Source organism: Chlamydotis macqueenii, chromosome 9 (genome assembly GCF_036417535.1).
Source record: "Chlamydotis macqueenii isolate bChlMac1 chromosome 9, bChlMac1.mat, whole genome shotgun sequence".
Classification (NCBI taxonomy): domain Eukaryota; kingdom Metazoa; phylum Chordata; class Aves; order Otidiformes; family Otididae; genus Chlamydotis; species Chlamydotis macqueenii.
The window spans coordinates 8,066,260-8,084,604 of record NC_141564.1 but is presented as its reverse complement, the minus strand read 5'-3'; the positions used below and the strand labels follow the sequence as shown (position 1 = coordinate 8,084,604).

The following is an 18,345-nucleotide window of genomic DNA, read 5'->3' as shown; positions in this document are numbered from 1 at the left end:
GCTCCGCTCCCCACCGCGCTGCCGGCGCTGCAGAAGCTGCCCTCCCCGGCTGGATCTGCACAGGAGGGAAAGGTCCTCTTCCCCGACCGCTTCCGACCGGGCACACCATCGTCCCGCTCAGAGCAAACAGGGGCTGCTCCCAACCTTTCACGGCCTGCCCCCGGGGCGGCGAAGGCAGGGACAGCCCACTGGGGCCAGGGCGCCGGACCGACCCCCGCCCGCCGGCCGGGCTTCCCGGGACTCCCCTCCCCGGCTTTACCTGCCCGTCATGGCGGCGCGTCCCCGGCCGGCACCGGGCTGTGGCGGAGGGGCTGCGAGCCGGGACACGCGGCTCGGCTCGGCTCGGCGTGGCGGCTTCAGCTCCGGCCCCGGCGGGCAGCACAAACCCCGCCCCGGCCCGGGCCCCCTAGGCGTGGGCGGGAGCCACAGCCCCCGGTGACTCAGGGCACCCCCCCGGCCCCGCGCATACTTTTCCTATAAAGGGAAAGAAACATTGAGTAACGCGGCGGCGGAGCGAGCCCGCCTCCGGGCCGCGGCCCCGGGGCACGGCTCCTGCTGGGCTGCCCGTGAGCCGCTTTGCCCCATCGTGCCGTAAAACGCTTCGGCAGCTACTACGGGCCTGGGGGCGGAGAGGGGAAACGCTGATGGGGCGGTTTTATCACGAAGCCGTTACCTGGTGTACAGTTACATCTGACACACACCTCATTGATGTAACGTTCTTTGCTGTAAACAAAGAAGCCGCGCTTCCTGCCTGGGATAGGCTGTTACGCTCATTGCACATCCCTCAGGCCAGAGGAAAAACAACTTTGCGGTGTGTTTTACCTTCAGGGCAGCAGAAGACACCTCTGGAGGGCTGTCTTCTAGAAAGCGGTTAGATGGCATTCTTTGCTGCCAAAAGGAAGAGGGATCTCACTCCCTAACAAGGGCTCCTCCAAGTGCCATACTTTTGATAACATCTAATTCCTTTTGCTTATGATCAAACTTTGTCCTGAGTACTTAAATAGTTTTGTGTTCTCTGACATGTGTCAATGTCAAAATGATCCACCAAAGGGGACAGGGAGCTTCTGCCCAAAAGTGTTTTCAAATTTTATTTGCATCTTGTAATGTAGCCTGGTATGATGTGACTCACCATTACTATGGTTATTGTTGCACGCTGGGACTGATGATGGAAACTCTGTGCTCTCTGTGTTTCCTGGTGTCCAAACATCTCATTTTTCAGCCCTGTAATAAACATTTAGAGCCATACATATTAAATTAGCATTTGATGTTTTGATTACTTATTTAAACCAGCATGAAGAATTGAGTTAGATGTTTTTATTTTGATTTAACATTTGTTTGAGAAAAGGGTAATAGGTAATCTTATTAATAAACAGCCAACAATTTAACATATTTGACTGAGTATACAGTAATACAACAGACAAGCTCTTACTCATTCTCTTAATCTCTAGTCTCTCCTGTTGTATTAGTTTCTGGGTGCCAACATGGAGTGCCTCTACCCTTGCCGCTCTCCTTTAGAGATGGACTGAACGTGTGAGGAGGAGACTGGGTGCTGCCAAGGCTGTCAGGAGGAGCAGGGTGCCGGGCAGTGCTTGGCCTTGTGCTGCCTCCCAGCTACTGGGCCATCACCCTGCGCCATCCTTCCTCTCGCCTGCTACCTCCAGCGGGGCTACCTGGGAGCTCTGTCAGTCTCCAATATCATCTTTCTCTTACCAGCCTACATTTTGAATGTGACACCATCTTCTTCCCAGCTGCTGAAACCATAAACTGCTACCTTTCGCAGCTGCAGAGCCCTTTCAGTCGCTTCGCGAGGAGCAACTGGACCGGGCTCCCCCTTCGGCAGCGACATAACCCTCCTTGGCACCCCCGACAGGCTTCCCCACGCCTTTTGTCAGACAAATCTACCTTTCCTCTAAAACTACGAGCAGCCGAGAGGCACTACTCGCACCCCGCACAAAACTCCCACCCCGCCTCGGCCCTCAGGCCCCGCACGCACGCGCGCCGCCCCACGCGAGGGCGGGCCGCCGGAGATGGTCGGTAACCCGGATGCAGCTACTCCGCAAGATGGCGGCAGGGTGGGGAGGCTGCGTGTTGTAGCGTCCGCGACCGGTTCCGGCCCCGCCATGGCGGACCTGGGCCGGCAGTTGCAGGAGTACCTCGCGCAGTCGAAGGCCGCTGCCGCCGGCGGCTCCAACGCGGCACCCGCGCCGCCGCCCGCCGGCTCCTCGCAGGAGGAGGCGGGGAGCGGCGGCGGCCTGGGGGCCTGGCTGGGCCCGCTGAGCCCCTTCCCGCCGGCGGCGGCGCCGCCCGGCTCGGGCTCGGGCTGGCCGTGGGCGGCCGAGGCGGACCCCTGCCTGCCGGGTCTGTCGCGCTGGCAGCGGCTGGCGGGGAGCGGGCTGTGCCTGCTGCTGGCCGCCCTCTGTTTCGGGCTGGCCATGCTCTACGCGCCGCTGCTGCTGCTTCGCGCCCGCAAGTTCGCTCTGCTCTGGTCCCTCGGCTCGCTCTGCGCCCTGGGCGCCGCCGCCCTGCTGCGCGGGCCCGCCCGCCTGCTGCGGGAGCCCAGCCGCGGCTCCCTCCTCTACCTCGGCGCCCTCGGCGGCACCCTCTACGCGGCGCTGGGGCTGCGCAGTACCCTCCTGACGGCGCTGGGCGCCGCGCTCCAGCTGGGCGCCGCCGCCGCCGCGCTCCTGGCCGCGCTGCCCGGGGGCGCCGCTGGCCTGCGCCGCCTGGGCGGCCTCCTCAGCGCCGTGCTGCGCCGCCGCGGGAAAGCGCTGCCGGTGTGAGCGCCGCGCCCCCGCCGCCACGGGGAGAGGACCGGCCGCAGCCCGGCGGGACTCGGACAAAGGGACTGACGGAGACTCGCTGGCGCCGGGCGGGGCGGGAAGACATCGCTCCGAGACGGCGATGAGGACGGCGCCGGCGTACGCCTCTTCTCTTCGCCTGCTTCGCGTTCCTGCTGGGCTTTCCTCGCCAGTTCTTGAGGAGGAGAAGCAGCGGCTGGCACCCGGGAGCGGCAGCGGTGACTCTCTTAAACTCGTTTTGCTGTGTGCAGGTGTAGCGGCGTTGGTGCCAGCCTGCAGAGCCGCCCCTGAGCACAGGATTGTTGCCTTACTGCAAAGCCAGCTCGATAGCCATGGTCTGGAGTCCCGCCGGCTCCGGGTGGGAGCCGGCAGCGCCCCGCTTTCCTACCTCCGGTATAGGACCATGTGGCTGCTGCAGCCTACTGCAAAACGTGAGTGAGATGACGGAGCCGATGAAATGTAACCGTTGACTCGCCCGTTACACGAAAAGCAGGTATCTTACTGCTGATGGGTGTAGGGCTGACTGATGGTGAAACACGGAGACAGTTCAGTGACATCGGATGAAGTGTGGGGGTGAACGTTCAAAAATAGTTAACTGCTATTAACTCATTTTTGTGTTGACCCCTACACTCTGAAAACATACTTTAGTTGCTGTATAGTGCAGTCATCAACCACCTCAGACCAGTGGTGAATATGAATTGTGTCCACTAAACTGCATTTCTCTCTAAAAACCATATTTAAAATACTATCCAATAAGGGAAGCAAACTTTCCTGGGGCTCTGGGTCACAAAGACTACCTGTAATTGTAAGGGTAGTCTTCTCGTATGAGGATGATAGGATGAAAGGTGCTAATTTTAGCTAAGAGACTTTGCCTTTGCAGGTATTGCTGTCTTACAGCTGCTGTGAAGTTACAAATACTTGGGCTCTAAAAGGGTAACTTCAGCTCGTAGAACTTTATTTTTATATGTGTGTTTTTTACTCTCTCACCTTGGGCAGCAGTTGCTTACTTCTCACAGCATGACCTTCAAAAATAGATTAACTAGTAATTAGAGGTTGTTTCAGCTAGCACACCACTGTTTCAGTGCAGAAACTAAGCAGCCTTAGGAGGGTGCTGAATTTAGGCTGACAGTCCCTGCTGAGAGTTTGGTACCTCACTTTGGGCTGTATGTTGCACTACTGCAGATAAATGGGACCACCTGCCTGACCTGCTCAGAGCCTAAGTGAGTATCTCACTGAGTATATGTGCCTGATACACAAAATAAAGCTTGAACACTGCAATATTTACCTGCTATCACTACTTAGGGTTTAGCATATTCACCTAATACTTGCTCTGAATTAAACTGAAATTGTTAAACGGGGGTACCTAAATGTACATAGATTGCTTTAATAAAACTATTTGTATACCAAATGGCAGAATAGACATTCCACTAATGGTCACTTTTTTTTTTCCTTAAAAGGATCTGAATAGCATTAAATTAGTTCTCATTTTTACAACTTTGAACCTATAGTATATAAAGTTAGTTTTATATACTATAACAGCAGTATCACATTAAATCTATCTTGGACAAGGTGGAGATGTAACCTAGCAGGTAGGGCATAAGGATTCTACATGCAGCACTGGTACAATAACTTGACCTGAAGAGTACAGAAATATATTCCTATTAAATAATTTTGTCAATTTTTAAGCAATGGTGGATCATAGTATTGTGGACTGGGAAGCTGCTTCTGTCTCTCCTGCTATGCTGTCACCTTCTAAGATTTTTATACAAAAGCTAGCCAATTATCCGATTTTCTTATGACTTTTTGTGCATATTCCACGATCACGGAATATTTCAAAACTTACTTAACAAAGCTGCTGCTTGATGAAGAATATTACTTAACACTGAGTACTATAGATAAAGAGTTAACCAGCTATCAGCAGAAAAACAAGCATAGCATCTAGAGAGAAGCAGCTGGGTTTCCTGTTATCAGGTGCACTCCACAAGAGGAGCTGTGGTTTACTTAAGGACTAAAAATATATAGGGCTCATAAAAAAAAAAAAGGGCAAGCTTTCCCCTTTGCTAATAATTAAATCATTGGTATTTATCAGTAAAACTTCACGATAGATCCTAACTCCAGACATATACCAAAAGTGACCAAAGCCCTTCTTCAGATAAAGGTAAAAAGCAATTTATTTTTTTCCCCTCAAAGGAGAAACTGTGTCTCATCAGGTGCATCTCAGGTGCTTCCCACTTAATTCCTTTAAGACCATTCTGTCTCTCTAGAGCCCCATAACAAGGATTTTATAGGCTAATGATCAGAGTTAATTACTATAATTTTCAAATGCCATTTTATACACTACAAATTAAAAACTATGAGCACCCCCCCACTTGTGACTGACTGAACCAAGAGAACAGCAGTTAAGCATCTGTACTCTGATCTCATGAAATACAATAGCTCATCAGGACTTAAGCCAGTCTTTACTAAACTTGACTGTATGAGAAGTCAGATAAAATAGCTGCCATTTATCACTATGTTGTTGCAGTACCCTTGTCAGGCATAGAACTACATTGTCGTATTACCCTTAATATTACAACAGGAAATTAAAAGCAGGAGGGGAGGGAAGCCTGGTCGTGATTTTTTTTCATTATAGATTATAGCCTATGCTTTTAATGTAGGACCTTCCCGAGACCTGGCTTTAGAATATGTACTTACATGGTAAAATTTTCAATGAGGCTTTAGGTATTAAAGGAGCCTTTTGATAAGCTGGTGGCTGGAGATGATTAATATGAATGATTTATGGGGAAAACAGAAACTCATGGTTGGTAAGCAGCCTTATTATGAAATCTGGGAAATGTGAATAACCCCTTCCTCCTCATTTCCCTTCCCTGGTAAAAATGGTTAACAATATCCTAAAGAAAAAGATACTTAAAAAATGTTAAGATGAAAGTGATCAACTATCGAGGTTTGCACTTCAGCATTTGAATCCACCAGACTCTACTGAACACCCATATCTTTAAGCAGTGCATCCTACAGTCATTGTAAAACATATGCATCCATGTTAATCAGGCTGCTAAACTTCTTTCTTCCTCAATTTCTATAAACAGATGATGTTTTGAACTAAAATATTTCACCCATGCAAAGCACAGAATGACAAAATTTGTTATGATGTCTACTTTGCTAGCAGTCCAGGTTATAACTCACACTATGTCTATGACAAGTTTTTCTAAATGGTGTTCCACGTTTTTCTCTTTCAGGATGGTAGACTAGCAAGCAGCGGTGATTTCCCGTGTTTTGGAGTTTTAACGTCACCACCACTTCTAATCTGTAGACAGCTGTGGCTAAAGGTGAAAAATCAAAGTTCTCTATACATGATAAACCAAAAAACTAGGAATGAGCTGTTAGTATTTTAAACAGTTGAGATTTCAGGAGGTAGTTCTGTTGCTCCATCTGATACACAAGTTTGCCTAAAGACAACCCTCTTTGTAGTAATAGGTGAGTAAAGAATCACACACTGTGTTGATTTTTTGTTAATTTTTGCGCAAATTACATTCTGTATTCTTACAAAAACAACGTAACTTCTGACAAACTGTACATATAGAAACAAGTTTCTGTCTGGAGGTGAACTGAAATCTGTGGAGGTGCTCCCTGTCTCACAACACTTAAAAAAAATTCCAGCTCTTCACAAAACAAAATAGGTAAAAGAACGCGAGGAAAACGGGGTGGAGAGGACAAAACAGAAAGCTAGCTACAATATTGCAGCTAGTAGTAGTTGACTGATCTAGGAAAAGACCCTTGTTAGGAACTAATGCACATTCAGTTATCCCAGTTAAGAATCCAGGTTTGTGGTGTTGCAGGGTTACTTTGAGTCCAGAGTAGCAGTCTATAAATATTGTCCAGCAAGGACTGGGTGTGACCCAGTCAAAGCCTCTTCTATCGGCCTCTTCCACCACCCCTAGATGCTCCTCTTCTTGATTGACCAGAGTTCATGTTATTTCCTCTTCCCCAATTACTTCCACTCCTTCCTCCTCGAGAAGGGTTATTGCCTCCTGCAGGGCCTCCACCAAAAGCTTCATCCCTGTGGAATCCATCGTGATGGTCTCCATCTAAAGAACTAGACCTCCCAGATTTTGGCGCTCTCTGTGAAGGTCCTGAATTTCCTCGTCCTAAAAACAAAACACAGTCAGTTACTGATGTTGAAGTCTAATCCATGTTCTCTTCTCAGACACACCATATATTTGCTAGTTCTTCTGTGGTATAATCATTCACAGACCAAATGTAGTTGAAACTTGAAATTTTATGCCTCCTCCCTCCACACGATTTTTTCTTAGATTTAGTGTCTCCATTACAGTCCAGAAGATGGAGAGCAATCAAGCAATTCCTTGGGAATTACAGGAGATTACATGTGATACAGTCAGCAATTACTTAAATGAAGTTGAAACAGTGATAGTTATGATGTCCTCAAAACTGCCAGGCATACCCGATTCTTACGTTTTAACACCATCTGTGGTTCTCTGTATGTTTTTATTGCAAAATACTTTCTCTCCCCCCCGCCCCCAAACAAAGACATTGCACAGTTGAGGTTGGTGGTGAAGACAATGGGTAGCATTACTGTTTGCTAGAAATAATGGAAAAATGCTCTATTTTACTGCTAACCAGGAACATAAACTACATGAACTCTTACTGCCAGGAACAGGATTTTCTACTTCTCACAGATATTTTTTAGTACTGATGTGTAATGAACCTAAAAAGCCATGAAGTCATTAGCCTAAAATAACAAGCAGTATTTGGGGGGGGGGGGGGGGGGGGGGGAAGGTAACAGTGCTTTATGGACACATGCTACAGCTAAATTAGGATATTTTTGCTCCACTTTAGGAAGAGTGATTTTTTTTTTGTTGGCTCTCCTTGGTTCTATGTAAAATAGAGAGTAAATTGTTAAACAATAAGACAATAATTCATGAAGTTTTAATCTTCAAATGACTTTACCTGTGAAGGTCTCACAGCCCATAAATGAAAAAGTATCATTCATGTTTTATTTATCAGGCTTTCTGCTGTTGTTCTAAACTTTCTTTGGTACTTTAATGAGTAATGTAGGCACAAGAAATGTGGTATAGTTAACAACGGTTTTGACTTCAATAAAGAATCTGATAAGAGTTACCACAAATTATTATTGAAACTGGAGAAGGAATCCTTACAGATTTGATGACATGCTGGCTAAATGAAAAACACAACATAGAGTTTTGAAAGGAAAAATATTGATAAAGCGGGAGTTTACCAGCAGAGTTTTATTAAAAACATCTGTGAACGAATGATAAAACCTGCTGTTAATGCAACACTGGAAATACAGTCCATGCAAAGGAGGACTGGCATACAGTTGAAGCTAAATGAGCTTCAAGACAACAATAAGAGAAGTGGAATGAAATTCAGTGGCATCAAAGAAAGCTGTGCAGTAGAGGTCTAAGAACAAAAAATTCAACTATAGGCTGACAGCTCAGCATTTGGAAGCAACTGAGAAGGGTCCCTGTCACTGATCACTACCTAACAGTGGATAGTCAATATGAGGACACTAAAAAACAAACAAAATTAATAAAAAGACAATGGTAATCCTGAGATTTATAATAAAAGGATCAAGAACTGGTACAAGTCTAATGGGATGACTGTGGAAATGGCATACACAGTAATAGTCTCTGAACCAGCTACTAACTCTGAAAGAACGTATTCTGTGGGTTTCAGTAGCTAGTTCCATGACAGTGCTATGTGACTGTTCAGTGGTAAAGTAGGGAAACGTGACATCAAGAGCTATTTAGGAAAGAACAGAGAAACGGAACAAAACCAAGTGAACTGTAGAAGTCCATGGTTAAACCACATCTTAACTAGTGTGTGCAATTCCCAGTTACCCTGTTTAATTTACAAAAGGATAAATTAAAACTGAAAATACAGAGTAATAAGGATAGTAAAAAGATACAGAACAGCTCAGAACAACAGACCCAAGCTCTTAACTTGAAGAAGAGCCAGCTCAAATTTGAAATTGTAAGAGGTCAATGCAATTAGAGGTGGCATTCAGAAATAACAGGGATCCAGGGATCAACTTTCAATTGTTCCAATTAAAACACATCATCAAATGAAATTAGTGAACAATAGGGTTAAAACAAGAGAAAACTGTTTTTCTTGCCTTTTTTTTTTTAAGCATAGTCTACTGCAATTAAGTTTTAGAGCTCTCTCCAATCATGTCAAAAATTTATATGATTCTTAAAGCAATGAGAGAAGCACACAAAAGTCAACTGTCAAAAGCTATTAAATATAAAAATAATATTTCAGTAAGTCACTGAACTACAGATCTTCCTAGGATTAGAGAGCATTTCAGAGACATACCACTACAGACTTACAGTGTTCTTAACACTCTTCCCTCAGTACCTGCTACTAGCTATTGTTGAAGACAAGCTACTGAGCTTTATGGACTTCTGGTCTGATGGTGGATGGCCATGCTTACACTCTTACAAGCAGAAAAATCATAAGGAAAGACTTAAAAAAAAGTCAGGATTCATTAAGTCCAAGAGAGTGAAGGCTCAGACAGGAAAGATATTTGAGTTTAAAAATGCTAGCACAAGAATGAATATACAAGTAACTGTTCTGAAAATTAAGGAAAAAAAAAAAAAGCTCTTAACAAGAGTTTTCCAACTGTAGTAACAGGGAGCCAAAAACTAACTGCTTTTGAACAGGGCAATAAAGAAGAGAGTTAGGCAATGCTGTGGAGAGAAAGTTTGGATTTGATGTCCCACAAAATCCCTCTGTTCTTATGTTCCTATAAGATTGGTCTTCAGCTTCACAGATGGTAAGATCAAGTATCTACCAGTTCAGCTTTATCCCCGCTAAACAGATGAGGACTTCTGGATAAGCCTAGTGTTGAAAAATGTGCTAGTGTTACATGAGGTTTTCAATACAAGGGGCTTTTTACCTTTGCCCCTCTCCTCTGGAGGTCCACCTGGAGCATCCATTTCTCTGTGGTCAGAGGTCCCTGGTCCATCATGCCAGGGACGTTTACGTGGTGGCAGTGAGGCCATGTCCATGCCTTGGAGCGAAGAAGAACGTTCTCTGTTAGCTGGAGAATGCCTGTCGTGAGGGTGATCTGGACGAGGACCTGAGCATGAAGAGAAATAACAGGATCATCAATACTGTTCATCTGATCATTATTCCTTGTTTTTGGAGGCAGTCACATAAATTTACATACTTTCCACAGTAGTTGGCAATAATTTTATCTTAAAATTACATAACTCTTCCCCCTCATCCCAACAAGCAAACATTAGATGAACAAGTTGTAAGAAAGCTTAAGGTAAAACAGGTTTAAAAGATGATGGGAAAGAAAGAAAAATATATAAATGTTCTTTTCAGTATAAAGTATTTTCATATATTTTAGAGACAATCACATCTTCATATTTATTTTTTAATGTGTTATTTGGTGTCATTTTTTTCAATGACATTCTAAAACAATTTTGTCCCATATGGGTTTTCCATTAGTAACACCAATGCAAATACCAATAAGCTGTCAGACCTTGCAGCTGAAAACATTATTTTTAGAAACAACAGAGATGCCATCCAAGAGAAAGATTACTATTGGCATTAATATAAATCTCAAAAAAACACCCTACAAAATATGCTTCAGTCATCCACAGGTGACAACAGGCAGTTCTGGGCTGTACAATAATTCAACTTAAAAATCAAGACTTTGAGGCCACAATCATTTTTTTTAGTGAGATATTATTCATTCAACTGGCATTTAGAGCCAGTTAAATTCTGCGTAGTTATTTTTTCCTAAATTTAGAAGTCTAAAGAACTACATTTTGCTTTCATCATGGTAAAAGACTAGTAATAAGAATATGAGGTACAGGAAAAAGAGGTGATTTCCTAAGAATTTTTTTTTTTTTTGGTCAGTGGTTACATTGTAGAAGTCAATTATCTAAAACAAACCTCACCAGATTTTTTACCTGGTTCTCTGTTTCCATCCCAGGAATCTGGTTTCCGCCCTCCTTCAAAGCGTGGAAATTCATCTGGAGTAGGAAGTAAACCCTTCCGGCCTCCTGAGCAGTAAGAGATGCAGGGGACAGGAGTGAGAAGAGACATTGTATTCATGAAAATACTATAATTTGCCCCAGGAAATGTCTTTGCTACCTTATCCTTGCATTTCAGTGTGAAATAATGTTCCCCTCACCTCTAAGAGCACCACGACCTCGCCCCCGAACACCATGGTCCCTTCCTCTTGAGTTTTCATCTGAAGAGTCAAAAGCATCATCTGGCCCAAAATCTTCAGGGCCAGGAAAGGCATCTCTCCCCCTGGGTCCCCGGCCCTCGTGTCTCGAGGGTCCTCCTCTTCTGAAGCTACAAGAAAGAACATGGTACAAATGTGGTTTTTAGGCAGAATTTAGATTGATAAAACTTGAGTCAGCTTCAGTTTAATAATCAACTAATTTCTAAACTGTTTTACTTAATACTATAGCACATACAGTTACTACAGTAGGATTTGTAAATAAAGAAGTGCTTGTTTTCTGCCTTTGAGCACTTCGTTTATTCATTTTTATAGTTTTCCCTTATATTTCCTTCTGTTGATTGTGTTGATTTTCATCAAGAAAAATATTGTCAAATATACTGTGTTCAACAATTTAATGAAAAGCAGGGGGGAAACAATCTGAGTGATGATAGATAGAAGGCACGGTAAGTAAAAGTATAAGTGAATTTCTCTTGACTGTAGTGGTCTTGCTTTCCCCTTCCATTTTAGTGATAAAAACAAACTGAAAAAATACAAGCAGTGAGAGTCATGGCTATAACAAAACATTCCAGCATCTCATTCCTACTCATTTGGGATTATTTTGCTAGAACATTCTCTTTTTCATTCCATTCTTCTAAGTTTACAATTTTAGCAAAGGAATCCAGCCTGCACTTGGCTCTGTAGGGATGATGATTGCTGAACAGTGTGCACAGTGGCCTTTTACACCCTGAAGCGTAGTTTATCCAACTGCAATAATGAAGAATTTTGTTTTGCAAAATGTGGTTATGACAGTAAAGTCAGTAACTTCCTTCTAGTGAGTACCATGGCATCTCAGTAATTTGGTATGATTGGGTTCTGCATCTCATCTTAAATGAGTATAGCTCCTCCAGTATCACACTGGGGTTTTAACAGAGATCTTCACTGAGAAGAATGGTTCTTAATGAACGGTCAGTGCCGTTTCAGGTAAGCCTATAGATGGCTGCATGAATACTAGCAGGACTGGGTTTTACATTACCAGTTTAATCACTTGGAGTGCTTGTAAAAGCGCTTACATGTTCTGTGTATTACTGCAACTCCAAAAGTACACACTAGCACAGGTTGTTGAGGTTGTCTCAGTTTACAGCCCAGTTTCTGTGCAAGCCCAGGTGAGATGTTTACGTGGAGCAGGCACACTGGTTCAGGAGTCCTCACAGTGCAAGCCCATGCTGCTCCTGCCCCCCCCCAGTGACAGCACAGATACTGTGGAGCACTCTTTGCCCATTAACACTGATGCCCCCCACCTCCCCTCTCTTGCCAGGTCCACACTGGCCAAACCGTAACCACCATAATATTCAGGTGGTGTTGGCTTTGTGCAACATCCCCTTCCCCAGCTCATTAACGACACAGTGCATCCTATTACAAGCAAAACTTTAGATACTTTTATTTAGAATTTTAACAACATTAACCTTTTAATTACAAATTTAAATATTTTAACAGTAGTCATAACACAATACAATATTTTTAAACTTTTACATGTTTTTAATTAAAAACAATAGGTCTGTCTCCACCTCCCAGAAAACAAACACAATACAGAAAGGAGGCTGCTGTGCCTGTATAGGTACAACAGTGGATGGAGGGAGTGCTGTGTATGGACAATGAACCATTTTACATTAACCTGGATGAACTGGGAAAACAAGCTGAACAGTTTTCAGGTACAAATGGTTCAAATAACCACATAGCAATATTATTTAGCCTTGAAACAGCACAGTCCTCTAGATGTTCTTTAGAGGGCCTCCCATTTTAATACTGACATGGTGTCACTCTGCTTAGCTTGTAAAGTACCAAGATTTGCAACACAAGGTCCTACAGCTAGCAGGAATAGGGCCTTTCCTTTTGTTTCCAGGCAACGTTATGGACACAGTTTAGTTTTGAAATCTCATAGCTATGCCTGACATAACCACAGCTCCTAACATTGTGTTATGTGTATGCTTTTTCACTTTTTCATATCGCTCACATGGAAAACCCTGCCTTGCATAGGGCTCAGTTCCTGTTAGACTGCTCTCAGATCATCTTCCTCGAGGCCTAGGACCTTAATGTACAGAACTACACACTGTGCAGATTAGCAGGCAGGAAAAGGCAGGTCTCTGCAGTAGAAGCATCATGTTGATATGCACAGGTAGAGTAAGAACAGGACAGGGATGAAAAGGACAGGAAATTGGAGAGAAACACACATACACACACTTCCCTCTCATGCTTGATCAAACCAGTTACAATCTAAATTCCAAACCAAGTCAGCTAAATGAGTGGTTGGGATTCTTGAGTTCACCTCAGCATCTGCAGTAAATGGCACCGTAATTCACCTTCATACAAAGGAATTTATTAAGTTTGCAAGCACAATAAGCATTTTATAGCGCTGTGCTGATTCCTTTTAAACCAAACTCTTTAAGCAAACACTTGTACTTGACAAATAGACTCTTCTCAGTTCAGAAGTCAGATTTACAGGTCACAACGTTCTTGGACTCTTCCTGAGATCAGGATCATAATAAAATACTTTCCAGTCCCTACACATTTCCAATATAAGATTTGAAAAATCTCTACTGAGCTTCTAAAGCGTTGTCTGCTGTGTCTTTTTAGAGTTCTCTAAGGCAGACCATTCAGCTTGGATTCTCTCTATTTTTACTTTTTAAAAATGGCTTTAATTGTTACCTTCTTTTAGTTACTGTTCATTTCTTTTCATACTCTTCACACAAAAGGAAGGTACATCTTTACAGAGCTAGGTAGAAAATAGCTAAAAGAAGAGCTGTATAGATGCAAAGTAAAAGGAATGTAAGAAAATTATTAAAAAGGCAACTAAAACACACAAAATTCACATTATGTGGAGACCACAATATATTTGTACAAGTACATGTTCTTATACATATAGAGTTGGTGGTCAGTGAGAGGCTTAGACCTTGGAGGCCAAATTTAACTCAGTTAAACTAGCATAAATCTGGAGCAATTTCGATAACAGTTAATCTTGCTGATTTAGCGTAATTCCTCCATATTTACATTGGTAACTAGAAGCAAATTCATCCCTTTATGATTTATTTGGAAATTGTGAGCAATGACATGGACATTGCTGTAAATTAGATTATTTCTGAGTTCTTCGCTTGGCATTAAGAAATAAGTGAGAAAGAGAAATAAAATTTCTACAAGCAAAAACATGAGAAAAGTCTCAACAGTCCAACAGATGCTGTAGCTCTGCCCCTTATATTTGATAGTAGGATCACTGTTCCTGCTCCTTATTACATCTCATTCTACAAGTCTCGACAGTCATGCTGTATTTCGTGACTGGAGACAGTCTCAAAATCCACTTTAGTGTTCAAAAGTTTGTCACTTTAACCTTCAAGTTTCCTCTCAATTTTCAGCAAAACGGTCTCAAATCTTCATCCTGTGTCACTGGATCTTCTCTACAAATTTCCTCCCTTCTCTTTACTTACTGTTTAAAGACACGGAAGCTGCTGTGTACAATGACCATTTTTCAAGTTTTCTTCTATCACTGAATGATTTTTACGCACTCTATACTCAGGTATATTAGAGGTTCATTTCCTTATTGGTTTCCAGTTTATAAATCTGAAATAGATAGACTCCTTAATGAAAAGGAAACCAGGAAGAAAGAGTTCCCTCCATTTACCCTTTAACCCAAAAAAAGATGAGTAGGTTTATTCTTACCTCTCATCTCGTCTTCCTCGGAACCGTGCATCCTCAGGATCCCGTGGATATCTATCATCTGAAGGTCTCCGTCCTTCCCAAGCACCAGGAGGCCCACGGTTTGAACCCCCTCCTTCAAATTCCCTGTGATCAGGAGGAAAGGGAGGCCCAGGTCCACCTCGTCTCCATTTTTCGTCTTGCAATGGTGGGCCTCCTCTCCCCTCAAATTCCCGTAATCGATGGCCAAATCTCTTATCTGGATGGAAGTCGTCACGGAAGTCATCTGGTCGATCAAAGTCATCATGGAAATCTGGGTGAGGTCCTCGTCTATCTGGCATGCCCCTGCTGTCTCTACCATCACCCCACTCCTGGCCACCTCGAAACAACCCTCTCTCAGGCCCATGATCAGGACCACCACTGTTCTGGTCGTGCCTTCTATCTGAGAGAGGGCCCATGTGATGGTTTGGTGGACCACGGGAGTCACCTTGAGGGAAAAAATCATAGCAGATTTCTGTAACGTTTTCTAAAAACGCTTTAGGATGCTCTAGTTTGTAGAGTTCTACAAAGCATACACCATACATTTCACATTAAGTAATTTTGGGGGGATACTGTTCTTCTACATTCCAGCCCAAGTCTACAGAAGCCTTCCTCTCAGCCAAGGCCCTGTGCTCTGCTCTAGCCTTTCCCTTCTAGAGGCACGGCACTGGAACAGCCTCTTTTAGAGCTACTCACAGAATAACAGACAATATATTTAATTACCTTTATTAAGACCAGGTCCTTGGTTGTGAGGGCCAAGACGACCTTGTCCTCCCTGCTGCCCCAGTCCTGGTATCAGTGGTGGAGGACCTGGGTTCTGTCCGTCCTATGAGCATGCAATAAGAAAAGCCATGTGAATTGCTATGTGTGGCAAATTTTTGCCTTTAAGCATTTTCTAAGGGGCCAAACAAATTTCTCTACATAAAGACTGCACCTTCACAGATTTTATGATAAAACAGCTGATTTCCAATGGTTTCAGCTGAATGTTTCAGACATTCAGATCAGTAATGCTTTTCAGTCACTGTCTGAGAAGCATACATAATTTTACAGGAAACGGAGCATTTCAAGGACTAATATTTTACCTGTAACAACCAAAGATGATAAAGCTCATATTCTAGCTGCCTGTTAGAGCAGATGAGGAAGTGGTGTATATTTGTTTGAAAAACAAGTACTGATTTATATGCTGTTAAAGAGCTACATAGATGAAAGACTTCCTTTGGAAATGAACAAAAAAAAAATGAAACAAAACCATCAACAATGTCAGGACAGGGGGGACAACAACAGGGACATAGGAGAACATCTCCTATAAACCTTTGTAAACTCTTAACGTGGAAATACACGACTTTTATTTTAACATGCTAGCAAAGTTTGTTTTTCCTAATTTTAAATATAGGAACAAAAGAAAGTACTCATGCTCAGCTAAGCCCCAAGTTGTTAATGGGTTATTAAGCAGAATGGGCTAAAGCAGAAGCTGCAGTTGCCTGCTTTTCTTAAGCGGAAACAGTACTGAGCAGAGGTTTGTGGAAGTTTTATGATCTGCCCTCACCTCCCCCCCAATAAAGTATATATATAAAGTCTTTTGTTGTTTTTCTCTCCCTTTGTGAATTTTAAAGGATAAAAAAATGTTCTTTAAATTCAGCTACTATCACAAACCCATGGAAGATTTCTATAGGTGCCACATTTGCACTGGACCCACTATGATAACACTGGCTGGGAAACAGCGTGGCTGATCTGTTTGATTCTGCCTTTGAACAGCAAAGGCCAGCCAGACAAAAAGTCCTAATTTGGGGTTTATACTTGACTGGAATTTAAAGGGGGCACATACATAATTTACACTGTAGCAATGAGATCCAACAGTAGAAGTGTACCACTGTAAATGAGACAGAGTTGAAACTTGCAATATTACTATACAAAAACTTTTTATGTTTCTAGTTGAAGATGTTCCTGCTCACTGCAGGGAGGCTGGACTAGACCTTTAAAGGTCCCGTCCAACCCAAACCATTCTATGATTCTATGTTGACATAAAAAAAACCAAAAAAAAAACCCAAAAACCAAAAACCTTCAAAACCCATACTAGAAAACCCTAAACACATAGTATTTTTTTTCCTAGACATGTCTAATACCTAATATTTACACTTGGTCTTCATATTGGTTTGTAAAAAACCCCTCCAGACTGCACCTAGTTTGTAAATACTTAAAAAATCCTATACTCTCTATCATTGTACTCATAATTACACTGCTTAATCTTTCCATGAATCCAAGTTAAATAATTTTCATGCTCTACATTTATTTTTGAGAAACACTACCTTTTTTTTTTTTTGGTTGCAGAGAAGCAGTAAGTTAATTTGTGTATTTTTCCCATCTTATCTTGAAATACTGGTTTTAAATTAAACATTTATATTCAACTGCAATACAGGTGATAAACACAAAAAAGCACACAAATATATACTACAAACATGACATTTGAATAAAGTAATTTTGTAAGGACTTGGGGGGATAGAGGAGGGGCAAAATAAAAGGCCTGGTCCAATGCCTATTAAAAAAACCCAAAAATACTTTCCTAGTGACTGTATGTTGACTTGAGTTCAGAAGAAATAAATTCCCTGGCTAGGAAAGATCCAGCTATCACTGTGCTTCTGCCATTCTTCACCAAAACCTTGCTGGAGCTCCATGTTTTCTCATACATTTAGCATACACCTACTTACAAGAAGCTTCTTACATTTATGCCACTAGTTTTCAACAAAAGCAGCAGTTTTTAGCACTCTCAAAATGCATTTCCTTTGCATTTAGCAAAAACCTCTATTCCAAACAAGTCATGCTTTAACAAAATAGGAAGACACAGCTCTAACACTGCGTTTTCACCTGCCTTTCATTTCAAAAGACATTCTGGGCCACAAACGGCTCAAAACTGAAAAATGAGTACGTACAGCTCAGGAGATACTGTACCAAAAGCTGTAAGTGGCCTTGCGTGCCCTGCACCTCGAGGCGGGTACAGCTGGAGCACCTCACACCGCCCCCACTCTCGGCTCAAGGCCAACGTGGGCTGAGGTTCTGCCCAAGTCAGATAAGGTGGTGCGGCAGAATGGAACTGTTCCACATTACCGGTGTATCTGCCATACATATGCAAATAGCACAGGCATTTTATGATAGCCATCATAGCCATGTATTAATTAAAACTATGCACTGAAGGGGGAAAGAATTCTTTGTATTCCCACATAAGAAAAATTTGTCTTTCTTCTAAAATACTGCACAAGCTCCTAAATTTTGTCTCTATGTTGACAAGAGACTTGCCTTGAAGGATTCATACCTCACTGAACAAGTAAATGAGATGAAATTAAGCATATCTATCTAAAAAGAATGTGAGAAGATCAAATCTAAATTAGTAATACCAGAAGAGCTCCAAAGTACTACTGCTAACTTGGGAATATTCTATTTATCCACCTGCATTTTAATATCAACATGCCTATCTCCAGAATAAGATTTTGACAATCAGATCTCTTTCTCATAAACAGTTCTCTATTCCATTTCACGTTTGCAGAAGGTAGCAGATATCACATTCAGGAAAAAATGTACATCTCACCCACACACTCTGCAGTAAACCTC

At 42.9% G+C, this 18,345-nt stretch overlaps 3 protein-coding genes across 4 annotated transcripts in view; 1 reads left to right on the top strand and 2 right to left on the bottom strand.

The window, feature by feature from the left end:
- LIMS2 (LIM zinc finger domain containing 2) overlaps window positions 1-569 on the bottom strand; it is a 28,003-nt gene extending 27,434 nt beyond the window's left edge. Inside the window, exon 1 of the mRNA XM_086754238.1 lies at window positions 260-569. Coding sequence (XP_086610364.1) covers window positions 260-270 — 11 coding nt within the window. The 5' untranslated portion in view covers window positions 271-569. The remainder of the gene's footprint in view (window positions 1-259) is intronic.
- A 1,390-nt stretch (window positions 570-1,959) lies between these two features.
- On the top strand, window positions 1,960-10,920 carry SFT2D3 (SFT2 domain containing 3). Of its 2 annotated transcripts, none has more exons than XM_086755077.1 (3): window positions 1,960-3,291; window positions 6,035-6,124; window positions 10,783-10,920. In XM_086755077.1, exon 1 carries the CDS (start codon window positions 2,028-2,030, stop codon window positions 2,778-2,780), a length of 753 nt encoding a protein of 250 aa, XP_086611203.1. In that variant the 5' UTR covers window positions 1,960-2,027; the 3' UTR covers window positions 2,781-3,291; window positions 6,035-6,124; window positions 10,783-10,920. The 2 variants fall into 2 exon arrangements, with proteins under 2 accessions (XP_086611203.1, XP_086611202.1); XM_086755076.1 differs by having other exon boundaries at window positions 2,106-3,229.
- WDR33 (WD repeat domain 33) overlaps window positions 6,297-18,345 on the bottom strand; it is a 70,064-nt gene continuing 58,015 nt past the window's right edge. The window contains exons 17-22 of the mRNA XM_086755079.1: window positions 15,466-15,568; window positions 14,728-15,190; window positions 10,984-11,150; window positions 10,760-10,852; window positions 9,733-9,915; window positions 6,297-6,943 (exon numbers count right to left, since the gene is read on the bottom strand). Of these exons, the coding sequence (XP_086611205.1) occupies window positions 6,711-6,943; window positions 9,733-9,915; window positions 10,760-10,852; window positions 10,984-11,150; window positions 14,728-15,190; window positions 15,466-15,568 (1,242 nt within the window). The 3' untranslated portion in view covers window positions 6,297-6,710. The remainder of the gene's footprint in view (window positions 6,944-9,732; window positions 9,916-10,759; window positions 10,853-10,983; window positions 11,151-14,727; window positions 15,191-15,465; window positions 15,569-18,345) is intronic.

What these genes read in the sequence shown, in the direction of transcription:
- SFT2D3 (XM_086755077.1), top strand. Translation starts at nt 2,028, where the DNA reads ATGGTCGGTAACCCGGATGCAGCTACTCCGCAAGATGGCGGCAGGGTG.